We start from the raw sequence: 22,473 nt of genomic DNA on the forward strand, positions 1-22,473 counted from the left end.
ACACACAGGAGGTGCAATACTCTTGCTAATAATTGCTTGATTCGAGAGGGAATCTTTTTTCTTTCCCTTTTTTTTTTTTTTTTTGACCCAGCCTGTGGGAACTTTTTCATTTTGCCTGCCTTCTGCCTCCCAAAGCCATAGCAATAACAGTTTGCCAATATACCAGGATCATCCACAAAACCATCCATTGTGGACAGGAGATGATACAACAATGATCATATCATTTCTTTGCAACCACAGAAGAGGTCTGTGCTGAAAGCGCAGCATAGTGCACTTGATGCAAAAGAGAATAGGGATAGCAAAGATTTTAGCATTTTAACTCTTTTTAAATATAAATCTAGTATTCCTTTAAATGACTGTTTTTACTGCATTTTTATGTATGCATAATTCATGAGCTGCAGTTAAAGTCAAAGAGTAATATCAAGAAAATTATCCAGGGGAATGTGTTTGTTCTCTTGATACTTTCTTGTTTACTTTAATGCATGCTGGCAAACAGACATGCTGGTGCTACTGTACTACCTGGTGATGATAAGAGCCTCTGTATGGTCTCTCTGTGCAGATGATTGACATGCTCTACTTTGTGGTTATCATGCTTGTGGTTCTGATGAGTTTTGGAGTAGCCCGCCAAGCTATCCTGCACCCAGATGAGGAGCCTTCTTGGAGACTAGCTCGCAACATCTTCTATATGCCCTACTGGATGATCTATGGAGAGGTGTTCGCAGACCAGATAGACCGTAAGAGTAGAATTCATAGTAAGAGTCTGTTTTCTGTTTCTGAGGCAGATGATCAGATCCAAATTAATGATTGTTTTTAATTTGGAAGTAGTGTTTTGTCTTTATGATTATATTGTTGTTGTTGTTTTCTTGTGACAGACTCCGGAGACTGAACAATTTTCTGTTCCCCACCTGCATGTCCTGTCTCTCAGTTTATATTCAAATTCAGTTAACACTGAGGGTGATATAGTCTGGAATAGTCTCCTGTCCAGGAGTATAACAGTACTAAATGTTCTGTTTACTTGCATGGATCAACAGAGATCATTCTGAAACGTTCTTCTGAACTGATGTTTTACTAATAGTCAGTTCCGACAGAAGAAGAAAAAAACCTTGCACAGGAGATGAAAATACACATATCCTTTCATCTCTAACTCACAGCACAGGCAATGAGCTAATACATTTTTACCCCCATTGATACATCTATCTACTTTCCAGAAATGTTTCCATTTCATGAATCACTCATGTTCTTCTTTTCTACACCTGTGGCAAAGCAAAACAAAAAAGGAAAACTCTGATTGATTAGCTTTGGGTGTGGAAATAGCTTTTCTTATATAAAAGCTGCACAGTTTAAAAACATAACTGTCAGTATTTTAGAGGAGATGGAAACTGTCATGTTACTGCTAGTTTTGTGTTAATATTTGAAATTTGTACAGTCAAACGTGCAGCTGGCCTCCTCTAGTGTGTATCACATAGTTTGCACTTTATCTGAAATTATGTAAGCTGCTATTTCAGCATTGTGTATGTGTTATTTCAACTATCTGCATATATTGACAAGCAGTAAAGTGGAAGGCTGAAGAAACTGTGAGGTCTAATTTCAAAAACCGTAAATATCCATCATCATGAGAAATCTTTATAGCGAATATCATTAAAGTGTACTTTAATTGCTTAGAAAGGAATAAAATGTCATTAGTCTGTTTCTGAACAGTGTACACTGTTGCAAAGATCATATCATCTTTGTTTTCCTTACAAATACTTGTCTCATTAATGTAACTTACAATACAGTAAATTACTCTTGACAAATAAAAGGTCAAGCCAGTCATTTATTGTCTGATCTTGCAGTTTTGGTGCACATGTGAGCCAGGATAAGCTCAGGATCTCTCAAGTGGGTTAATTCTCCCGTGGGGAGGAACCACTTACCTCTGTGGCTCATAATGTGCATTCAAATCCTACTTCACTTTGAACAAAGAATGTTTGCCAATGTAGACACTTTGATTTCTTTATAAATCAAAACTCACACCTTGCACTAAAGGGATCAGTATTGTTGTGTCCCAAACTTCTCTCATGCTTCCAGTCATTTCTCAGTTATATATTCAGCATCCTTTGAATTGGAAATCTTTCTTCAGCAGTGCTTTCGGGGAAAAAAAGTTCGGGCCTTCCAGTTATACAAGTTCAGTCCAGCTACTTGCTCCACTAACCTTCCCAGGTCAGAAGCTTTGCTGTGTCAGTAGCTTAAACATAAGCTAACTTGGAAATATGTGGTTTTGTTGTTTTAATACTGAAATAGAAGTGGCTACACAAGGAGTTGTACTGATATAACTAGACTGCATTACAATTATTCTGTAAATTTCTTATGTCTAGAAGTCTATGAACTGACTTCTGAAGATCTTTTTGCTTTCAATAAGAAACTTTCACTGATCTTTCCGTGCTTCTCTGTAAACACACCACAAAAGCAACCTCAGAAGTCATTGGAGAGCGGTTGCTATGGGCAGTCTAACCTGACTCTGTATCAAGTGCTTATGGGTAGTTTTGCCAAGGCCCATGAGTGTAAACAATTTATGGAAAAAGTATTGCATCAAATTTTCCATCTGAAAGAAGGTAGTTGGACTTTTGTCAATAGCTTCACTGAGGATAGGATGTCATCTAAAGGTAAAGACCACAAATCACAGAATTGCTGAGGTTGGAAGGCACCTTTGGAGATCATCTAGTCGAACTTCCCTGCTCAGAGCAGGGTAAATTAGAGCAGGTTGCTTAGGGACTGTCCAGTCAGGTTTTTAGTATCTTGAAGGATGAAGACTGTGCAACGTCTCTGGACAACCTGGTTTAAATGGAATTTCCCATATTTCTGTCTTTGCCCACTGCATCTTCTCCTTTCACTGGATACCACTAAGAAGAGTCTGGCTCTGTCTTCTTTACTCCCACCCACCATCAGGTATTTCTAACATTGGTAAGATCTCCCTTGACCCTTCTCTTCTCCAGGCTAAATTATCCCAGATCTCTCACCCTTGCCTCATTTGTCAGATGCTCTGATCACCTTAATAATCTTTGTGGCCCTTTACTGGAGTCTTTCTAGTATGTCCATGTCTGCTTTCTATGGGGCAGCCCAGAACTAGACACACAAGTCCAGATGTCGTTTCACCAGAGCTGAGTAGAGTAGAGGTGAATAATTACCTCCCTTAACTTGCTGGTAACGCTTTTCCTAATGCAACCCAGGATGCTCTTGTCTGGTTCACTCTGTTTAGAAGATGTCCATGAGCAAGAAGTTAGTGGCTTCTAGTACTCAATAGCAACATATTCTTAAACAATAGAGAAGCCTTGCTGAGTTTCTTTCAATAGTGTGATTTTTCTTACAATCACCATTTAGGGGTTGGCAAGCAAGTATCCATACTGGTAGTCAAAATGAACTTTAATGATATTGTACGCTGTAATAACATCAGTACCATGACTATTAACAGAAACATAGCTATTCAATAGAAACAGCTGGCAGACTGAAAGCCAGGGTGGTTCTTAAAAAAAAAAAAGAGAAAAAAAAGAGGAAATGTTTCCCTAATAGCTAAAAGAATGATTTTGTGTGATAATTTTGAGTTGTTTTGTGTTCGTGGTGACCGCCAGTTTTGTTTACTTGCCTGAAATACTGTGTATATTTGAATGATCATCTGCCAGAAGCATTTTGTGATTTATTATTAATATCATCAATTCACTGCCATATGTAACATTTGGGGAAAACAACATGAAAAGGAAATTGCAGAATGCAATGCATTTTTAACAAAGACATTGTTTCTAAGCGTATGTCTCTACTGTTCTGACATTTGCATTGCTTAGCTTTTCTTGGCAGCAAAACTGTATTTTCAATCATCTTTTTGGTGTTTTTTTTTTTCTATATTATTCTATTGTTTTCTTTCTTTCTCTCCCTGCCTCCTTTTCTATTTCGTTCCTTTGGAATGCTGTTCAGTCTATGCCATGGAAATTAATCGTAAGTCTCTGTGGTGAGCTGATTATCTCATTTAGCCAAATATGTTCATTAATCTCTTTCTTCACTAGATACTGACATTTTAATTATAGGGCTCATCCAATATTCAGGTGTGAATCTTGTTTTTCTACTGTAATAGTTTCATTTGAAAAGAAGCAGAGGAAGAATATTTTATTTTAATACAGATTGCAGATCGGAAGTTTTAATTGAGCTTATGTGGTTGCTATGACTTGTTTCTAGTACATTGACAGTAAAGTAATCCTTTTTTTAAATTATGATGCATGAGTGTCATGGTATAACTAATTCCCTTTGATTACCTAGGTACAATGTTAGTGTTTCTTTGGCAGTACTTTCACTGGCCCATGTGAATAATACTATGATTCGCTTGACTTTCCTGTTATACTTTTCTTACGATAAACAGGGAAAATGTAGGTCTGATGTTTGAAAAGCAAGTCAAATATATTTTATTAATCATAGTCTAAATATCTCTTTCAGTCCACAGTAAATAAGATTAGTCTGTTTTCAAATAATTTGAAGTATTTTTCAGGTGAGATTGAAGCATTGGGTTTTTTGCAAAATGCTTGAAAAACCTGTTTTTTCTATTCACGTTAACTAAATCTGTAATGAACTCATTGTCAGTCTTAGTATTTACTAAGATTTCAGCTAAAGAACCTGTGATTGATAAACACTTTACCTGCTACTAAATGGTTCCAAAAGTTAGCCTTGTATTTGAAATCAGATACACTGGCACTGCACTTAAAGACAGAACAGAGTTGCTGCATTTACCTAACTCCAAGACAGCTTTTACCCCAAGACAACCTATGTATTCTTAGGATTACTTCAGGCAATTATTTCACACCAGTTTGATCAATAGTCTCAATTTTTGTCTCATTCTTACCAGTCTATTTTGCTGTTACTGTATCATTTTCATTTTATAATTTCATCTCTTTGGTTTAAAATTTTATCTAAAATTTAGAATTACTGTGAAAAATAAGGGAAACGGAAATTGGCCTGAAAGTGGCAGCAGGGCCACCTGCTGGTAACATTAACAGCTCCAGACAAGTAATAGTCTAGGGTCCATCTAGGGAGTCCAGTCAGGGCCAAAAGGAGACAGGGCCAGAGACAGAAGAAGGGTCCATCCAGGGGACAAACACAGGTCCAAGGTCCATCCAGGAGGCAGGGCTGAGACCTGCACACCTGACATAGCGCAGGCAGGGACAGGTATGCATAGGGGGTGTCAGTGTAGACCCCAGGTGAAGCTGGTCAGGATCATTAAGGCCTCTCTAGCACACTCAGGGCCCCGATAAAGGTTTAAATTATGCTCAGCAATCTGGGACCACTAAGTAAATCTTTTTATGTCTTTGGCAAGGTATGCACACAAGTTTGGTTAGAGAATTTTTTTTAATTCCACTATTAATATGTATGGATGCACATTAAGATCTTGTCCTAGACTGTTACTATGAGAAAAAGAAAATCCATATGAATTTGAAGAGAAAGCCACACTGTACAGTAAACTTGGAGCTGCCTCTCTGTTCACTATTAAGGGAAATTATTTTTGTATGCTGTAGTTAGAAGCAGAATTTGAAGTAGAAATTATATGTACTTGCTACTGGAAATAAACTGACAAAATTTGTTTAGCTTGGCAAATTTTATGCATGTGTCATCATTAAATAAATGTGAATAGTGTTTTTAAGTACTGGGCAATTTGTGAAAAATACCTTTCCTGTTTTTTCTTCAGCTCCTTGTGGGGACAATCTTTACGATGATGATGGTAAACGCCTCCCTCCATGTATACCAGGGGCCTGGCTCACTCCTGCTATTATGGCCTGTTACCTCTTGGTAGCAAATATCCTGTTGGTAAACCTGCTGATTGCTGTCTTCAAGTATGTAAATGATCATGCACTATCTTTACTTTCTTACTGGTGAGATAAAGTTTCTGTGAGAACCCATCAACTGATTTTGCAAGGGTTTGCATTTGCACTCAGAATCTAATTACTCTATGAACATGACTGGCAAATACTTGGAATAGTGTATACACTGGGAAAGAGTGGAGGAAAGGTTGCTTTGAGTTTGCCAGCAATTGCAAATTACCTGGCTACTTCCAATTACCATTTAGTGGATAGTGACAGGCCTCAAGATTGCTCTGGAAAGATGAAAAATAGAATCCATGAAACCTGCTACATACGTGATAGAAGCCCATGTAACCACTAACAAACATGATTCTGCAATAGAACTGCAGAATGAAATTCTGAACATCAAAAGCAGGAGGCATTTCCACTATCGCTATATCATCTGGTTTCTTTTTCTTTTTTCTTCTTGTTTTGCTTTTCATTTAGAAAAAGAAATTAGGGCCTTGCAGAGTTCTTATACAACCCAGAAAAAGAGTCTATATTGCCTTGAACCAAGAGAAAGGATGGCTACACGTTGCCAAGATCTGTGGCCAGTCCAAGTAACGTGCACTATGCACTTTCTTAATGTAATTCCACAAATCTATTTAGACTTCTCTGGAGTAAAACTAAATAAATTTCTGCTGCTTGTTCTTTCTACCCACAGTTATGTTGCATGCTCTTCCTGTCATGACCTAGGGATAAAAAAAAAAAAGACTTGAAAGATCTACTTGCTAGTAAGACTTTCTGAACATACCACCTGAGAAAAGCAGGTGATCCATTTTTGATGCCCATAAACATGTAGTGTTGGAGGGCTTGTTGGCATAGGTAGCTGGTGTCACAACCACAAAAATAGTTCATTGCTGCCCAGAAATCTACAGCTCACAAAGCCTGTCTTTCATTTGATGTCTGTAGCTTAAAAGGTCATGAATTTTAAAGTGCTCAAATGCCAGTCACATCGCTAGGGGGAAGGGGAAGAATCTTACAATGGTAGCTATTATTGGCTGAAGGACCAAGGAATCAGCAGTTTGGGAAGTAGGTCATGCTGTTAACTCCTGCCATTCCAGCATGGTTGCAAGGGGGTGAGATCTAGCTGGGGAATTCCTGCTATGCCAGAGATGCAGAATGAAGGCAGATTGTCATTTATCATTGGTAAATAATCTCATGTATACTTAACCAAAAGAAACCAAAAGCTATGTGTACTCAAGAATTCTCTGGTTTCAAAGAGATGTTTTAACTGGTTTTGTGAATGTAGATATTCTAAAGCACGGAAAGTTAGAAAAGAAGTGGACAGAAAATATAAAAAAGGAAGCGCCAATATCATCATCGTCATAGAAGTGGAGTGAGCTGTCTGAGCATACTTTAAAATAGCTTGAAAAGCTTTATCTAAGACAGAACATCAAGTCTGCTTTCTCTTAGCTGGTATTTCATAACCTTGACTTACTGTTACCTCTGGATTGAATGCTATCACTTACACTCCTTCGTATCCACTGAATTACAAAATAAAACATCTTTATAATACACCTTATTTTGGTGTAGAAATGATGAAGCCATGGCTTCCAAGAACAAATTCCTTTACAAGAGTATGCACCATGTTTTCGAGTCAGAAGTTTGAGTGAATAAAGTTTGAATTTAGGACATTTTGTGAAAACTTGAAAAGTCTTCTATGTAGGTCAAGCTGATTAGCATATTAAAGGCAAACCATGTGAAGCTTCTGGGTTTAGCATACAAAATACCTTTCATGGATTTAATACTTCGTGTAATATGAAATACTGGCATGTGTTAAAATAAATACTTTATAACCAAGCCCCAAAATACCAATTATGTGATTCATAAATTGTGCAAGTTTCTTTTCACTAACACCTAAAGGACTTTATACAGTAGGAGCAAATAGTCTAAGAGGAGGACTGTTCTGGGTGGTGCATAAGGGATGCAGAGCACCTTCTGCTTTGCTACCCTCAAAAGGAGTAGTGGAATCATGAGTTCAAGTTAATCATCAGTTCAGCAAGTTCAGCAGCATCAACAAAGAGCTGAACCAAGCAAGTCATGTGGCCTCATGTTTTTATTTAGCTGCTACTTTTTTCAACATAGTATTTGCTCAATGATAAGTAAACTGAGGGGCCTAATAGAAACTGTACCCATGTTCCCTTTCAGCAATACCTTCTTTGAGGTAAAATCAATATCCAACCAAGTCTGGAAGTTCCAGCGGTACCAGCTGATCATGACGTTCCATGACAGACCTGTCCTCCCACCACCAATGATTATCTTCAGCCATATCTACATAATCATCAAGCGAATCTGCTGTCGCTGCAAGAAGGGTGAAGGAGACCAGGATGAGCGTGACAGGGGACTGAGTATGCAAGAAATCTTCTCTAAATTGAGCTCTTTGCACCGTATTAGCAGAAAGCAGCAGCTTTTCCAACGCTGAACTTTTGTTCGTGTTGACGGTCAAGTGTATTTGCAGAAGACAGTATGGGACAAAATTTATATTAAATTAACAGCTCTTGAGCTCCGTGGGCTCCTGAGAATATGCAATGCTGTGCTGCTAATGAAGACTTTCTTTAACATGCTTTCTTAAAACAGTTAGATGGCATCTACTTAATCCAGTTTTACCAAGTTCTAGTGAAGTCCATATGTTGGGAAGGGCAAATAGGAAATTGAGGAGAAGGGATCACAGTTTCAAATGTCATCTGTAGTGTCAGCTACAGATGTGTCTAAGAGTATCCCCACTTTCATTTCTCCATGTTAGAGATTTATCTGTCATTTCACAGGGGAACTGTGAGGGTTCTTCTCCTAACATTCTCTGTAATTGTTGACTATTATTTTCATTATATGCCTCATTGAAATAATCAGATGCTTACAACTATCCCTGTATTTCTACATTTCACAGGAAACATATTTTGTAAGTAATTATATTTTTGCACAATACGCTTCTGAGTTAAAAAAGGAAAAAAAGGGAAAAAAGTAAATGTAACACTCCCTCCAGATAAAAAGAGACAAATTCAAATACAGGATGAAATGTTCCCAAGAGCTTATATTTCCCTTGGATTTTCCTTACATGATTATACATTTTTGAAGCTCTTATCCAAAGAATATCTGGGAAACAATCTCTTATGTTAGATTATCTGTTGCCTATAACTGGCATCCTTTTAAGAACAATATTTGAATGAAGGAACAGTCAAACTGGCAGAGATTGCCGTAGTCTTTATCCTGTAAAATCTAGTCAGTTTGTTCAATGCGTAGCACTGCTGTTAAAAAGTGCAAAGGTCATTGAGAAAATATAGCCCCCAGTGGATGGTCATAAAAGCAGATGATGGTTATAATGCATTACATTGCCTTCAGGGCTGTGGCCATCTTTGGCTAAGCGCTCGTTCCCTATTTACAAAATCATCTGTTCATTTAGTGCAGGAGTAAAATCTGCAGTATCCGTATGTCCAAAATAATCTGCTAATTTGGATTTAAATTGACTGCCAGAAGTTCAGAAAAAGGAAACTCATATTTTGTTCTTCTGTTTTGCACAGAGTTATTTCTGAATGATGAAGAGCTAAAAAAACTGTATGAGTTTGAAGAGCAGTGTGTAGAAGAATACTTCCAGGAAAAAGAGGATGAGCAGCAATCATCTAATGATGAACGCATCAGAGCTACCTCTGAAAGGTATCTATTATAAGAAAAAAACCACACCACTTACCTGGAACAATATTTGCTTTTTTGTGTCTTCATTATAACCAAAGTGGAATTAAAGTACAAAAGATTTAGATCTTGAAGAAAACCACCACCAATTCAGAAGCTGATCTGAATCCTGAATAAACATCTATGTAGGTGCATCGCTCACAAGAGCAAGCTTTTTGTTGTTCCTACTGGTATGTCACTAAGGCTGCTGGTTTGGGTAGCTTTGGTATAAGAGCATTTTTTTTTTACGGTGAAGTTTTTCCCTCTCTCCCATCTGAAGATCACAGTTATGCTTTTTATTCGTTTGAGCAAATTACTACTTGTTGAGCTTCCAACAGCTCATCCAACCATGGAAATGTGTTGGAGCTTAATGACAAAAGCACTGAGGATTCTTCCCTTGGACCTATGGTTTACACTAGGGTCTAGCACTCACAACTGCTGAATTTTAATCTCTGCCACAGATTCTCTTGGAAGCTTTGAACAAGGCATTTAGCTTTTCAGTATGAACTTCCCCATTTAAAAGACAGGGAATATTCACATGTAAATCATTAAGCTATTCTGAGGACTGGGTAATGTTTGCATATTGCTGTGTAAGCACACAGTGATAATGGCAGCAGCGCTTTTTTACCAGGTCGCTTGGCAGGACTGTTCCCAAAGGCTCTGCCTATTCTGTTAGTAGTTCTAAGTAAGTCAAAGGATGGGGTATTTTCTCACTTCCTTGAAATGATGAAAAATTATCCCTGTAATCAAAATGATACACAGTTTAAACACTCTTTCACCTTAATCTACCTCACGGTATTTTGATGATGAACTCCTCCATATCTATCTATCTATCTATCTATCTATCTATCTATCTATCTATCTATCTATCTATCTATCTATCTATCTATCTATCTATCTATCTATCTATCTATCTATCTATCTATCTATCTATCTATCTATCTATCTATCTATCTATCTATCTATCTATCTATCTATCTATCTATCTATCTATCTATCTATCTATCTATCTATCTATCTATCTATCTATCTATCTATCTATCTATCTATCTATCTATCTATCTATCTATCTATCTATCTATCTATCTATCTATCTATCTATCTATCTATCTATCTATCTATCTATCTATCTATCTATCTATTTTTATGAAGTTATGAAGTAGCTCTGTGAGCCATATAATTCTTTAATGGGTAAACATCTTTCTCTTGAAAGGAGGCCCCGAACATCTTGCATTATTATATGTGAAGTCTGAGAATAGAGAAGTAAATGAAATCTCCTACGTGTATTCGAGTAGTTTCTATCGCACTATTTATCCATGGCAATTTGTCAAAATCCTAGGTATTGTGGCAGAGAATAAAGCAGGGCTGGTAAGCCTCAGTGATTCACTATGGTCTATGGCCACAAAGCAGATTTGCTTATTTCTCATGGCTTCTTGCTCCAGATGCTTCGTCATCTTTTGTGTGTGAGAGCAAAAGAATGTTAATTTAATTTCCACAGTTGATTTACTGGTGTATGATCTCCAAGTCACATTCTAATGCATTAATTTCATATGCGTTCTTCTGGTACCATCACTTCCATTATGATATAAATGATAGAAGAAAATGGGAAAAAGTATTATTTTAATTGAACTAGACAATAATTCCACTCCCTTCAGCTGATACATAATTGAAAGGTATTTCAAGAGCTAAAGTAATCCCATACACACCAGCATATGTTCTCTCTCATACAGCTACAAAACCTGTTTTACAACATGCCTTGATGCTATTTTAAGTCATCCTGTGAGCATGTCATTAGGAAGTACTTTTCATATAATTAATTGATCCTTCACAGTGAAAGAGGACAACTGAATGTGAAGTGGGTGGCACACTCAGAAATGTGTGTCCCTTAGGCTGTCCCTAAGGGCTGCAACTCTTGTACTCCCCATGCATGTAAATAAGGGCAAAGTTCAAATAGCCCTCTAATATGGTGTATGGAAAGCATAGATAACAAGAAAATGCCCATGCTTTTGATGTAATAGAAAAAAAGAATGATGCATGATACATAGCACAAAATTCTGCCTTACGAAGAAATCGGTAGCTGGGTGCCTATAACAGGTTATTGCACCATTCCACAGCTTCTGTTCTATGCTTCCTCTTTTATACCCAACAGAGTTGAAAATATGTCTATGAGGCTAGAAGAAGTGAATGAAAGAGAACATTTTATGAAAGCTTCTCTTCAAACAGTCGACCTTCGACTCTCTCAATTGGAAGAACTATCTGGTCGGATGGTGAATGCTCTTGAGAAGCTGGCAGGTATTGACAAATCTGAGCTGACATATACACGTTCAAGGGCTTCGTCCGAGTGTGATGCTGCATATCTCCTAAGGCAAAGCAGTGTTAACAGCTCTGATGGCTACAGCATGTACAGATACCATGTCGGTGGCGATGAGTTAACATATGATGACAGTACCACTCCTATGTCACCAGCCATGGGATTGCGTAAAAAAGCCCATTCTGTTAGTACCAAAGAAGACGGAGCAGACCCAAGGATGCTGGTTCCAGAACACCACTCCAGTCTCAATTACACCTCTAGTGCTAATGCAGTCACCACAGCAGATTATGGTAAATCTACATTAGAAGTTGCACAGAATGTTTCCAGACCCCATTCTCGTCCAGGTGGTTTTGGGGATGAAAAGCAGGGGATTTTCAAGAGCGATGGAATGGTTCCTCAAAGTATAAACCAGATGGATGCTGTTACAAACAGACAGTCAGTACCAAGATCAGATTTTCAGAACACTCAGTTAAAAGTAGAACGTACCAAGTTAGAAGCAACCGTCTCTTATCCCTTGGACAAATGTAAAGCAATGCGCTATTTTCCTGCTGAAACATTCAGTGCTTGTCAAACCACTATGATGAAGTCAAGGAGCTTTATATTTGCACAGGGTGGGAAGCTGGTTGGAGGAGTTAACAACTGGACCACAGAGTATAGTACCGTCATCGATCAGGTGTGCCCTTCTACAATTGAACAATGGGCCACAGAGTGGAAATACGAAGTTGAGCAGCAACTTTCTCAAGAACGTCCCCCAGAATACCCTGGTTTTATCTCTGAAGCAGAAAGGCAAGCAGAGCAGAAACAGTTACAGATGGACACAGATGATGACAGTGATGTTGGTGAAGCAGGTGTGAGAGCCTCTTACACCTCTATGCCTGCCACTGTCAAGGCTGAGAAAGAGAATTTACTATCAGTAAAGCCAGAAAGGACTTCTGGGTTCCCATCACTACGGTCAAAGAGTTTGCACAGCCATTCTTGGAAAGCCAAGTCTGTAAAGGACAAATTAAATAGACCAGGACATGCCAGCAGTGTAACTAATTTGGTGGTAGCATTTGGCAGTGCAACAGAAGAACAGAAAGCTAGGCAAGAAAATGCATCCACAGAAACCGAATGTTGAAGTGGCTTATGGCCCCTGTTTTATCAACAGTCAAGAAAGCAGCATGACTAATTGAACAAATTATGGATTTTTAAATTAATTTCTAAAGAAGAATTTTGCATATATTTGTTTCTTTTCATTTTAAACTTAATAGATACATGTTCTGTTCTTAAATAAATGCTTGCTGGGTCAGGTGAAAGGGAGATCTTCTCTCAGTGGCAGATAAAAAGTAGGCACCGTCCACAGATGCCAACAGTATAGATCTTTCTATGTTCCATTTCGACCTCCCTCATAAGCTCATTTACTGACAAGCTTTTTATAAAGGCTCTTGAAAGAAGGACGATATTATCATGTAATAATTTAGAAAATGTTTTTTCTTTTTTTTATCAGAAGACTTCTTAAACTGAACAAATTTTTAACCAGCCTTAGTTTTTATCCTTACTTATGCAGCTGGTTTCTTCATGGCCATTGTGTTTTTCAGATCAAAACAAAATTGTTGAAGGCAAGGAAAAATTATGTAGTCCCCTCTTTCACTTCTGATTTCATGCATGCTTCTTAGCTCCTCTTTCAGAAAGGCACAACATAGCAGTTTTCATCCACTAAAGTAGGTCTGAGTGGCAAAGTACAGTTGTGTTTGGAGAAACCTGACCCAGAAAGCCATGTGTAGACATTCTTGACTTGTCCTTGAACTTTAGTGACATAACCTTGCTTTCAGGATCATATCTGTCCCCACCTCAAAGCATGCTGACAGCCTTAAACTGTTGAAAAACAGCGATCATTGTTTCAAAATGTTTAGGGAGATTTTAAGTATATGAAGTATACAGAGATTTTAATAATATGAATCCAACATCTGCATTAGTGTTTGTGTAAATGAGGATTACAATAGAGGTTCACGTAGAGTAAGAGTCTGGCTTTTTTTTAAATGCCTGCAAGGGAAAACAAAAGAAAACAGGAAAGGTGTTCTGATCAGGTGAGATCAAAATGTAGCCAATCTGTGTTTGAAGCAAATCTACTGTGACAAATTCATCTTTCATTTTGCAATTTCATTATGACGATACATGAGGAACAAGGAACAGTTTCGAGGAGTCAGTCTAAACAAAAAATAAATTTTCCAGATGAGAATAGAAATTCCATACATTTTCTTGAGTAAATTTCAAAAACAAATGTCAAAGGGAAAAAAGTCTCTACAGCGAACATGTTTTCTATCTGTCAGTGACTCAGACTGGAAATCCACATTCATAGTTACAGTTTCCCAGCACACTTGTGTCTACAGTGGCATTCTAAGTACTAGGTTTGGATAGTTTTCTTCGTAATAGTATGATGTTATTTGCCTCATTCTTTTCTGTTACCTTGTAGGAATTTTGTTTTCCCAAATATTCAGCACCTCTCTTTGCAGGGGATGCATACCATTGAACAGACAAGAAAGAAAATGAGTTAAAGGCACGTTACTTGTTCACAGAATACTGGTCAAAAGTTTATGCTTAACTCATTAACCATCAGGACTTATTCATATACTATTTTGAAAAGACAGAATTTCTTTTTTTCCCCACCATCAGCTCCACAGTATGTAGGTCTCAGTATCCCCCTTGATAATGCTGCTTACAGCATTTTGAAATGCAGAGATTGATGGAAGACTCTACAAATGCATTGATGGCATCAGCTTTTTATTGTTTGTATTATATTTTCATACTCCATCCATACTTAACACCTTGAAGTACTGTTACCATACTGAATGATCATGGTAACTGCATAGACATTTCTGAAAGTTCAGTCGTCATTTACTATGGATTTTTGCTAGCTTGGTCTTATTAGCAGGTTTACTGCTTTCACTGTTGTCAGAACGGTGTTGACATTTTGCTTTTCATTTGGGCTTCTCTTTTATTCAACTTTAGGGAACTTGACATTTTGTAAAAACAGAATGACATTTGAAATTGTTTCACTTCCATGTTTACTTCTGTGTTACTGTTCTATGCAACTACATAGCCATTTTGTATGTGTGGTTAAAATAGCCTCCAATTTGCCAATGCCTTTTTATTGTTTGCCTGCACACTCACCAGAAACTGATTCATTAACAAACATAAAGGGATGCAGCTTTTCAGCACTTTGCTAAACAAGCAGTATGCATTGTGGAATGAAATACAGTGTGTTGCATACCTCTTGTTACATTGTCTTTATAAAATGTGTGTTAAATCATGCTCTGTTTGACCAGTTACTTTTTTTAGCATTTACATTACAAATTTATCAGATAGCTGTAGATTTCAAACAAAAATGTTTTACCTTTGTTTTTATTTACTTCCTTTGTGTAAAAATATTTATAAACACACACATGAAAAAGATGTGAAATGAATTCAGTGTAACAAATTTTTCACTATAATGTATCAAAACACTTCACTTAGCTGTTTCTTCTCATGCAGTGCATGGGCTGAACATTTTCTAAGCAAAGTTTCTTTTTTAACATTTGCCAGTAATTTTCCATTAAGTTCTCTACACAATGATGACTTTATAAGGCTTGGATGTGTTCCGTGCTCTTGCATAGCATGAACTGAAATGATAACCTCTCTGCCATTAAACGTGAAGTAACTACACTGACTTTGGCAGAGTTATTTTAGACATACAGCCATTTTAATAAGATTAAATATGGCTCTGTATGTGCATAGAAGACCAATAGTAGATTTGGAGCACACTAAACAGAATTACGATCAACACATTTGCCTGTCTGCCTGCATGCTTTCTTGAATACTGGCTGAAAGGATGCAAGCACAGAATTTGCGTTTCTGAAGAGGCATGTTTAATACTACTTTTCAGGAAGATGCATCCCTCCTGCTGCTAAGTATGTGGTGACTCCACAGCAGTGGCACTGTGAATTCCACTTACCATTTTTTATTATGTGCTTGACCTATACTGAACCAGGTCAAGCCTAAAGAGTATGTACTCTAAGGCCATGTCTATGCAGAGACATTACACTGAGGTAATTTAAGTTTGTTCACCTTACAGTATCTTGCAATACAGATATTTCCCTCTCCCTCAAGGCAAATGTTTTAAACACAGTGACTAATTGTAATATTCACATAGGCAGGTTCTTAACTATACGAGCTGATTCCATGAGTTACCCCTTATTACATTGCATCATTCTGGGACTAGCTTGACTTTGCTTTTGCAAGCCTCTCCTATTGCAGAGTCACTCTTTCCATTTTAGACGCTGGATTTCGATACCTGAGAACCAAGAAAGTCCATTTTCCATATTATTTAGTAATCAATTAAAGTAGCCATTGAAACCTTCCAACTATGATTTCTCCATACTGCTTCTTTGGATGCTTTCCTAGGTTCTGGGCTTGACTATTGTCTTTGGCAAAATGTATATCTGTCCTTCTAAATACAAATTAAAAGAGTACAAGTACCTGTAAGGCCTGGTCAGAAAACAGGAACATGAGGAGGGTGCATGACCAAGGATGTCAACAGGATTATTTCATCAGATCTGCAAGATCCACAGGATTGTGCCCTGTTACAGGTGTTCTGGGTTGTTAACCCACTGACACAAAGCCAGTTTGCTGCTCAGCACTTGCTATGGAGGAGGTGAGTTTTCAGAGTGGCAGCACCACTTGGACACATTGCTGGGGTCCCACCTGCTAGTGCCATTGCCAGCATATCACTTCTGCACCACTGTCCTGTCTGACTGGTCACTTCTAGTTGAACTAGTATTACACTCAAAAGCTTGTTACAAGCAAAAAGGAGACACACCTTGTATGTAAAGTCAGAAATTTATTGTTAGTGTAACAAATTTTAACAGTCTAATATATGAATTAATATTAGTCTAGATCTAATTACAAGAGAGGAGAGACAAGAAGAGAGAAAAGAATACTACTATACTACTACAGGAAAAAAACCAATAAGGTAAAATTGATATATGCACACTTCCTACTATATACCCCTTTTTTTTGATGTTATGCTCACACTTGCACTGATACTTTGGGTCTAACGGTCAGTGGCTGCAGTGGGGGTAGTGAGGAAATATTGTCAGCTGTCAGCATCCCAGGTCCTTCACTACGGTGAGCATGATGTTGATGATGTTGGTTTCTTTTTCCGTTTTTTTTTGCTTGCTTAGGGGCATTTTTATATTTGCTACCAACTTTACATCTTGTTTTTCTTCATTGGCCTTCAAATCCTACAATTACACCTGAATTTCCTGGTCATTAGTAAAACTGCTTTCACAGCTAAACAAATGAAGGGACACCTTGAGGCAGGTTAAGGCAAATTCAGACAAAGCAATCCTGACAAGCCTCAGTCCTGAGGCCTTACAAAGTCAGCACAAAGCCTGTGGCCTGTTACTAGCAGTGACAATACTCTATTTACAGGGCTGCAAGGCTACATTAGCCCTGGAGGTGTTTTCCTCTCACTACAGCCACTGCAAATAAATGCTCTACTGCGTGCAGTGGTCACCTGAGCTGAACATTTCAGCCTAATTGTGGATTTTGATCCCCTATTGGGATCCAGCATCAGACAGAAAGGTAAAACAGGTGTAAGGACCTGCTCGATACAGCCATTTAATGCCCATTTCAACTGGTGCCAGGGTCCAGAGGGGTTGGGATAGTCAAAAAACAGTACACAGCAATAGTTTGGATTGCAGGCTGACAAACCGCAAGCTTTGGGAGAAGTGAGACAAGAACTACAGATTTCCTTAATACCGCAATCTTCTTTTGCTTTTTTTAACTTTTGGCCTTATCTGTAGAAACAAAATTTGACACGGCATGGTGCTTTATGGTTGATGCCCTGTATCTTTACAATGGATGTAAGGTATGTCTTGATAATAGGCTTTACACTGTTCTTTGCCGTTGTTCAGCCAAAATATTTAAGTGCCTGTATCCACCTTTCGCTTGGTGTTACAGTTAATGAAAAAGGAGTTGCATAATGTCATCTGCCTGCTCCTCTTTTGTCTCTACAACATTAAAACCCCTATGAAACCACAGCGCTTCATCCTGCATGATTCTAGATGCAAGCATCTCCCTTTTCTTGCACTAATTGGACTGCTATGCTCAGCAATCTATTATCTGAGCAGACCAACAGCCTTCAAAAATGGCCATGGAAAAAGGCTGGATTCTACTTTAGGAGCGCTGGTAATCTGATGGTCACTATCACAATACCTATGTAGAATAGCCCAAGCAAAGGTGGAACGTTGTACCAATGAATAGCTCCAAATAACTCTAGGCAAGTAATACCTACATAATGATTAACAAGAAAAGTACCCTTATGTAACATAGCAAAGTTCAACATCATTAAATCTCCACACTGAGAATACTACCTCCACTTCACAGACGTGCCTTGAAAAGGAGGCGTTTATCCTGAGATACCTCAAGAAACTAAAACCTTTGCATAGTTTTCATATCTTTTGTGTATCTTTGGCCACGACTATCAAAGTTGCTGTTTTATATAAATAATCACATTTTAAATATTATTCTGCTGGATCTTCATCAAGGACACTCAGGAAAGAGATTTTTTTTCAACTGCTTAATAAATTTAAGGCATAATGTTTTTCTTCTATATGACGTAATACAGACCTGTAGGGCTGGCTTCCTCGCAAGTCCCCAGCAAAAGTCCCACACTTCTGAGTGCAGGCTGAGGCAACTTGGTGTGCAAACTATTGAGTGCAGGAGTAGGGAGGTGTCCAGGTAAAGTAATAAACCGTAACGCTTTCAGTGAAAAATAGAACAGACTTTCATCAGTGAATCCCTGACTTCGCAGACTTGCCACATACTTGCTGTAGCTCTGGGCACATAGCTCATCTGTGAAATCAGACAACACGTATGTCTTTGTGTCTTGGAGTTCAAACCAATAATTGAACCATTCTTCAGAAAGCTATGAAAACACCTAAGTTGCCATAGAAATACAGGCCTGGAAGAGATCATCTACACTGAGGCAAGTTCAGCAATGTTGATAGCATCAGTGGCAGATGGTGGTCTAACCTGTTCTTGAACATGTCTAATGAAAGCCATTCTCTAATCTGCTGAGAGATCAAAAGAGACCTTTATGAAAATCTGTTCTGATTTAACCCCAGCCCTCATGCATTGCACAGGCCAAAGTACTTCCCCAACCACAGAGCTGTCTTGTGAGGTTGTACCAGAGCTTTTAGGAAGATTCCTAATCTGATGTGCAGTAAATACAGCAGGTTATGCACCATAACATTAGCTAAGCAGATGATTATCTTCACTGTTACAAACAATTTGCAATGTATGTAAAAAGAGGCCCCAGGAAACTGCGACACAGCATGTGAGGTGTGATACCACCAGGAGAGCAGGCCAAGCTGGTTCTGGGAGGGCCATGACAGTGGACAAGTGTAAGGTCAGTCTAGCACATAGGAGATATCACTGAATAACTTAATGCTGAGGCAAGGAAAATAACTGCACTGAGTAAAAAAATGGTATTTTTTAAATTAATGAGAGTAAAAATAGACAACTGCAGTCTTTTCAGTTCAGCTGGCTTTGTTGCATAGCTAGCTTCCCACCATTCTTTCAAGACTGTTCTCACAGAACAAAGGCATTCTCAGAAACCTCTGGTTTAGCAGAACTGTTTGAAAAAAGTGAGCAAGTAAGGCAAGCCGGGATGGTTGGAGATGGGCAGGCAGTTGAGTGCATTGCCAAAAAGGAGTCAGGGGATCCAGAGGATTTCCCTGCCTGTCATGCCTGCCCTACCCTGCCCCCCCACCCGCCTGTCCTGCCTGCCTAGCCTGACCTGCCCTACCTGCCCTCTTGCCTTGTCTGGCCTGCCCTGCCCTGCCCTGCCTGCCTACCCTGCCCTACTTGCCTGTCCTGCTCTGCCTGTCTGCACTGCCTGCTTGTATCCCGCTGCAAGCTGTGACAGAATTAGCTTGCTCCTCCAAAATACTCACTTCTGTCAAACCAGCTTTCTCCTCCCACTGGCATAAAACTCTTCCAGTGGCAACTTGTGACCAGTTCCAACAATCCTCACAAATCTTGTGAGCTTACGTTTACTGAGAGCTTAGTTTTGATTTTGTTTGTTCCTTTTCAGAACAGCACTGCAATTTAAATGTGTCAGTGCACTCCTTAATGGAAATTTGTGCTGTCCTATGCTCATTCCCTCAAGACTGAGATTGCATTTGCAGCCACTCCTCAGAAGGCTCTGTGCTGATGCAGAAACACTCTTGTACTTCTGATGTAGTATAAATAATTGTCATTTTTAATATCACTGGCAAATCTGTTATATGCAATTTCAAGCCTAGCTGATTTGGACAGTTTCTGCCTTCCTTGTCCCCTCGCTTTCTCTTCCCCCTTTTCTGATTTTAATTTCCTTTCAATAATGTTCTGAATATGAACAAAAAACTTCAAAGAAGAATAAAGATGAGGGCAAGTCTCGCAGTATTTCTCAGTTACCAAACATCCAAGGGATTTAGCTTGTGAAAAGGGTAAGTCACCAGCAGGAGAGGAGCTGTGGCTTGCTCTCACAGTGCTGGCCAGCACTCAGCATTACACCACCGGCAGCTTCTGCAGCACAGTGCACTCTAAAATGGACAGGGGCTGAGCCTGAGACCATGCCAGGCTGAATAATGCCGCTTAGACAATGACGTTTGCAGCATAAAATAAAAATCTTATGTGTGAAAATACAGGATAAAGTGAAGGGAGCTGTCTGCCAACACCAAGATGGGACCCTTGTGCAAGGAGGTGCACTTGTTTTAAAAAAGTTACACAATGGGATTGTTTTTATCTTCTCCACCTGCAAGTCCAAGAGTAGTGTACTGTTATGGAGGTGCTTGCTGGTGTTCTCCCCTGGGCTGTTGAATAGCTTTAAACGTATGCACACGTACTCCTTTCTTCAACCTAGGCAAGTGCCCGTGGGTTGTTTCCCTCCTCGCTGTTCAAACAAACCTCCCTGCTGGCATCAGTGGGGCATCTCATCTAAGTTGGGGAATCCAGATTATGACCTAAAGTCTATTCTTTCATTGAACATTCACCCTCTGACTTCACCAAAAAATCCCAGGGGCTATGATGCAATGTAATGTGCTTCCTATTAATGATAGTAAGGGAAGACCTTGACCCTGCGGCTGATGCTGGGTGCTGCATGTGTCATTTTGTGTCTAAAAATGTGTCTGTTTTTCTGGAGACTTCTGGTTCTTTATGTCATGGTGATATTACACCACTAGATGCTGTAGCAGGCCTTTACTGATGTTATCTTGCACATGAGCTGTTACAGAAAAATCACAGTATGCTGACCAAACCCATGCTTTTTAATAAGGTGAGGCTGCAGTGCCCAAATACCAGCAGTTAGTTTGGCAGGTCCTGGCCTTCAACTCTTGCCCTGAAACCATGGGCCTTGCAGTGAACTACACTTGGCTCATAGCTGGAACTGTCACTATGGCGCACCAGCCGTGGGGGGAGCACCAGTAGGCACAGGAACCAGCAGCCCTTCTTACCCTACCCGATGTATCAGACCTGGCTTCAAACTCTGGAGAGGCCTGGCTGGTTTTACCTAATTCCTTTGTGCTTGGACCACCCGCTGGAGAACCCAGACTCTTCACCTTCCTTACGTCTCACAGCTGACGGGCCCGTGTGGTCCCACTCTGGGGCTCTTGAATAAACCACATTTCCATCCAAACTGTTGCTTCTTGTACGGGGTATTTCTACTGTGGAGGCCAAGTTCATTGCAGTCATTGCTCACATAAACACCTGCAACATGGACCCTTAAGGGTGCCAAGGGCCACTAAACAAACGTGAGTTGTTACTCAGTTTCCTACTTACCAAAAGAGCAGGATAGCAGTGTTAGATTTTGGCAGTTTAGGTGGACAACTGCGTTATTTCCATGTTCTAGAGAAGCTCAAGCGAGCAATCCATGAGTGCCTGGAAAGCTTTAGGAAAGGGAATTACACAGATAGATCCGCATCCACCTCCAGCAGATTACACAGGTGTTAGATCTGCTTCTACCTCCAGCAGTCAGCACGGTTACAGCGATGAGCAAGAGGGTGACTGTGCGGCAGCAGCCTGGAGGCTTCACCCGTAGATCCCATACATGCCATGGCTGTAATGTGATACACCTTGTATGAAATGCGATGATAAGAAGAACTTGGTAGCAGTAGTTGATTCATGCTGGAGCTCGATTTTACTGCTGATCTGAGACAACCCTGGGTCGCAATACAAGCCTGCCTTTGCAGGCCCCACGCGGAGGTTTCGCGGTCTCCAAGTGGCTCAGAGGCCAAACTGTGGAAATCCTCTGCTTCAGTCCTCACTTTAATCGCCCCCCGCAGGCCCCGGTATTTGTGATTGCTTTTCTCTCACGAAGGCCAGGAAGAGAGACGATTTCTCGCCACTTGCCCAGAGGCAGTGCTGAGCAAGAGCTCCCACCCGCGGGGTCCCGGCCTGCCCTCGGGAGGCTCCACCCCCGAGACGGGGGACGGGGCGTGAGCGAGGTCTCCCGGGGAATCGGTAAGATTCGGTAACCTAAGCCCGCTGCCAGTCTGGTCAGAAATAACAGTGCTGGCTCGAATTGCCGTTACGGGAAGTGTCCATTAAAAGCGGACAAGACGTTAAGTACTCGCCTGACGGCGCGGG

At 39.6% G+C, this 22,473-nt stretch overlaps 2 protein-coding genes across 2 annotated transcripts in view; both read left to right on the forward strand.

The window, feature by feature from the left end:
* TRPM1 (transient receptor potential cation channel subfamily M member 1) overlaps positions 1 to 12,943 on the forward strand; it is a 95,061-nt gene extending 82,118 nt beyond the window's left edge. The window contains exons 24-28 of the mRNA XM_019472357.1: positions 560 to 752; positions 5,699 to 5,843; positions 8,001 to 8,200; positions 9,368 to 9,500; positions 11,665 to 12,943. Of these exons, the coding sequence (XP_019327902.1) occupies positions 560 to 752; positions 5,699 to 5,843; positions 8,001 to 8,200; positions 9,368 to 9,500; positions 11,665 to 12,943 (1,950 nt within the window). The remainder of the gene's footprint in view (positions 1 to 559; positions 753 to 5,698; positions 5,844 to 8,000; positions 8,201 to 9,367; positions 9,501 to 11,664) is intronic.
* Positions 12,944 to 16,361: 3,418 nt separating this feature from the next.
* Positions 16,362 to 22,473, forward strand: part of LOC109279493 (myotubularin-related protein 10-like) — a 23,290-nt gene continuing 17,178 nt past the window's right edge. The window contains exon 1 of the mRNA XM_019472358.1: positions 16,362 to 16,495. Coding sequence (XP_019327903.1) covers positions 16,362 to 16,495 — 134 coding nt within the window. The remainder of the gene's footprint in view (positions 16,496 to 22,473) is intronic.

Source organism: Aptenodytes forsteri, unplaced genomic scaffold (assembly GCF_000699145.1).
Source record: "Aptenodytes forsteri isolate BGI_AS27 unplaced genomic scaffold, ASM69914v1 Scaffold83, whole genome shotgun sequence".
In the NCBI taxonomy this organism is placed as follows: Eukaryota; Metazoa; Chordata; class Aves; order Sphenisciformes; family Spheniscidae; genus Aptenodytes; species Aptenodytes forsteri.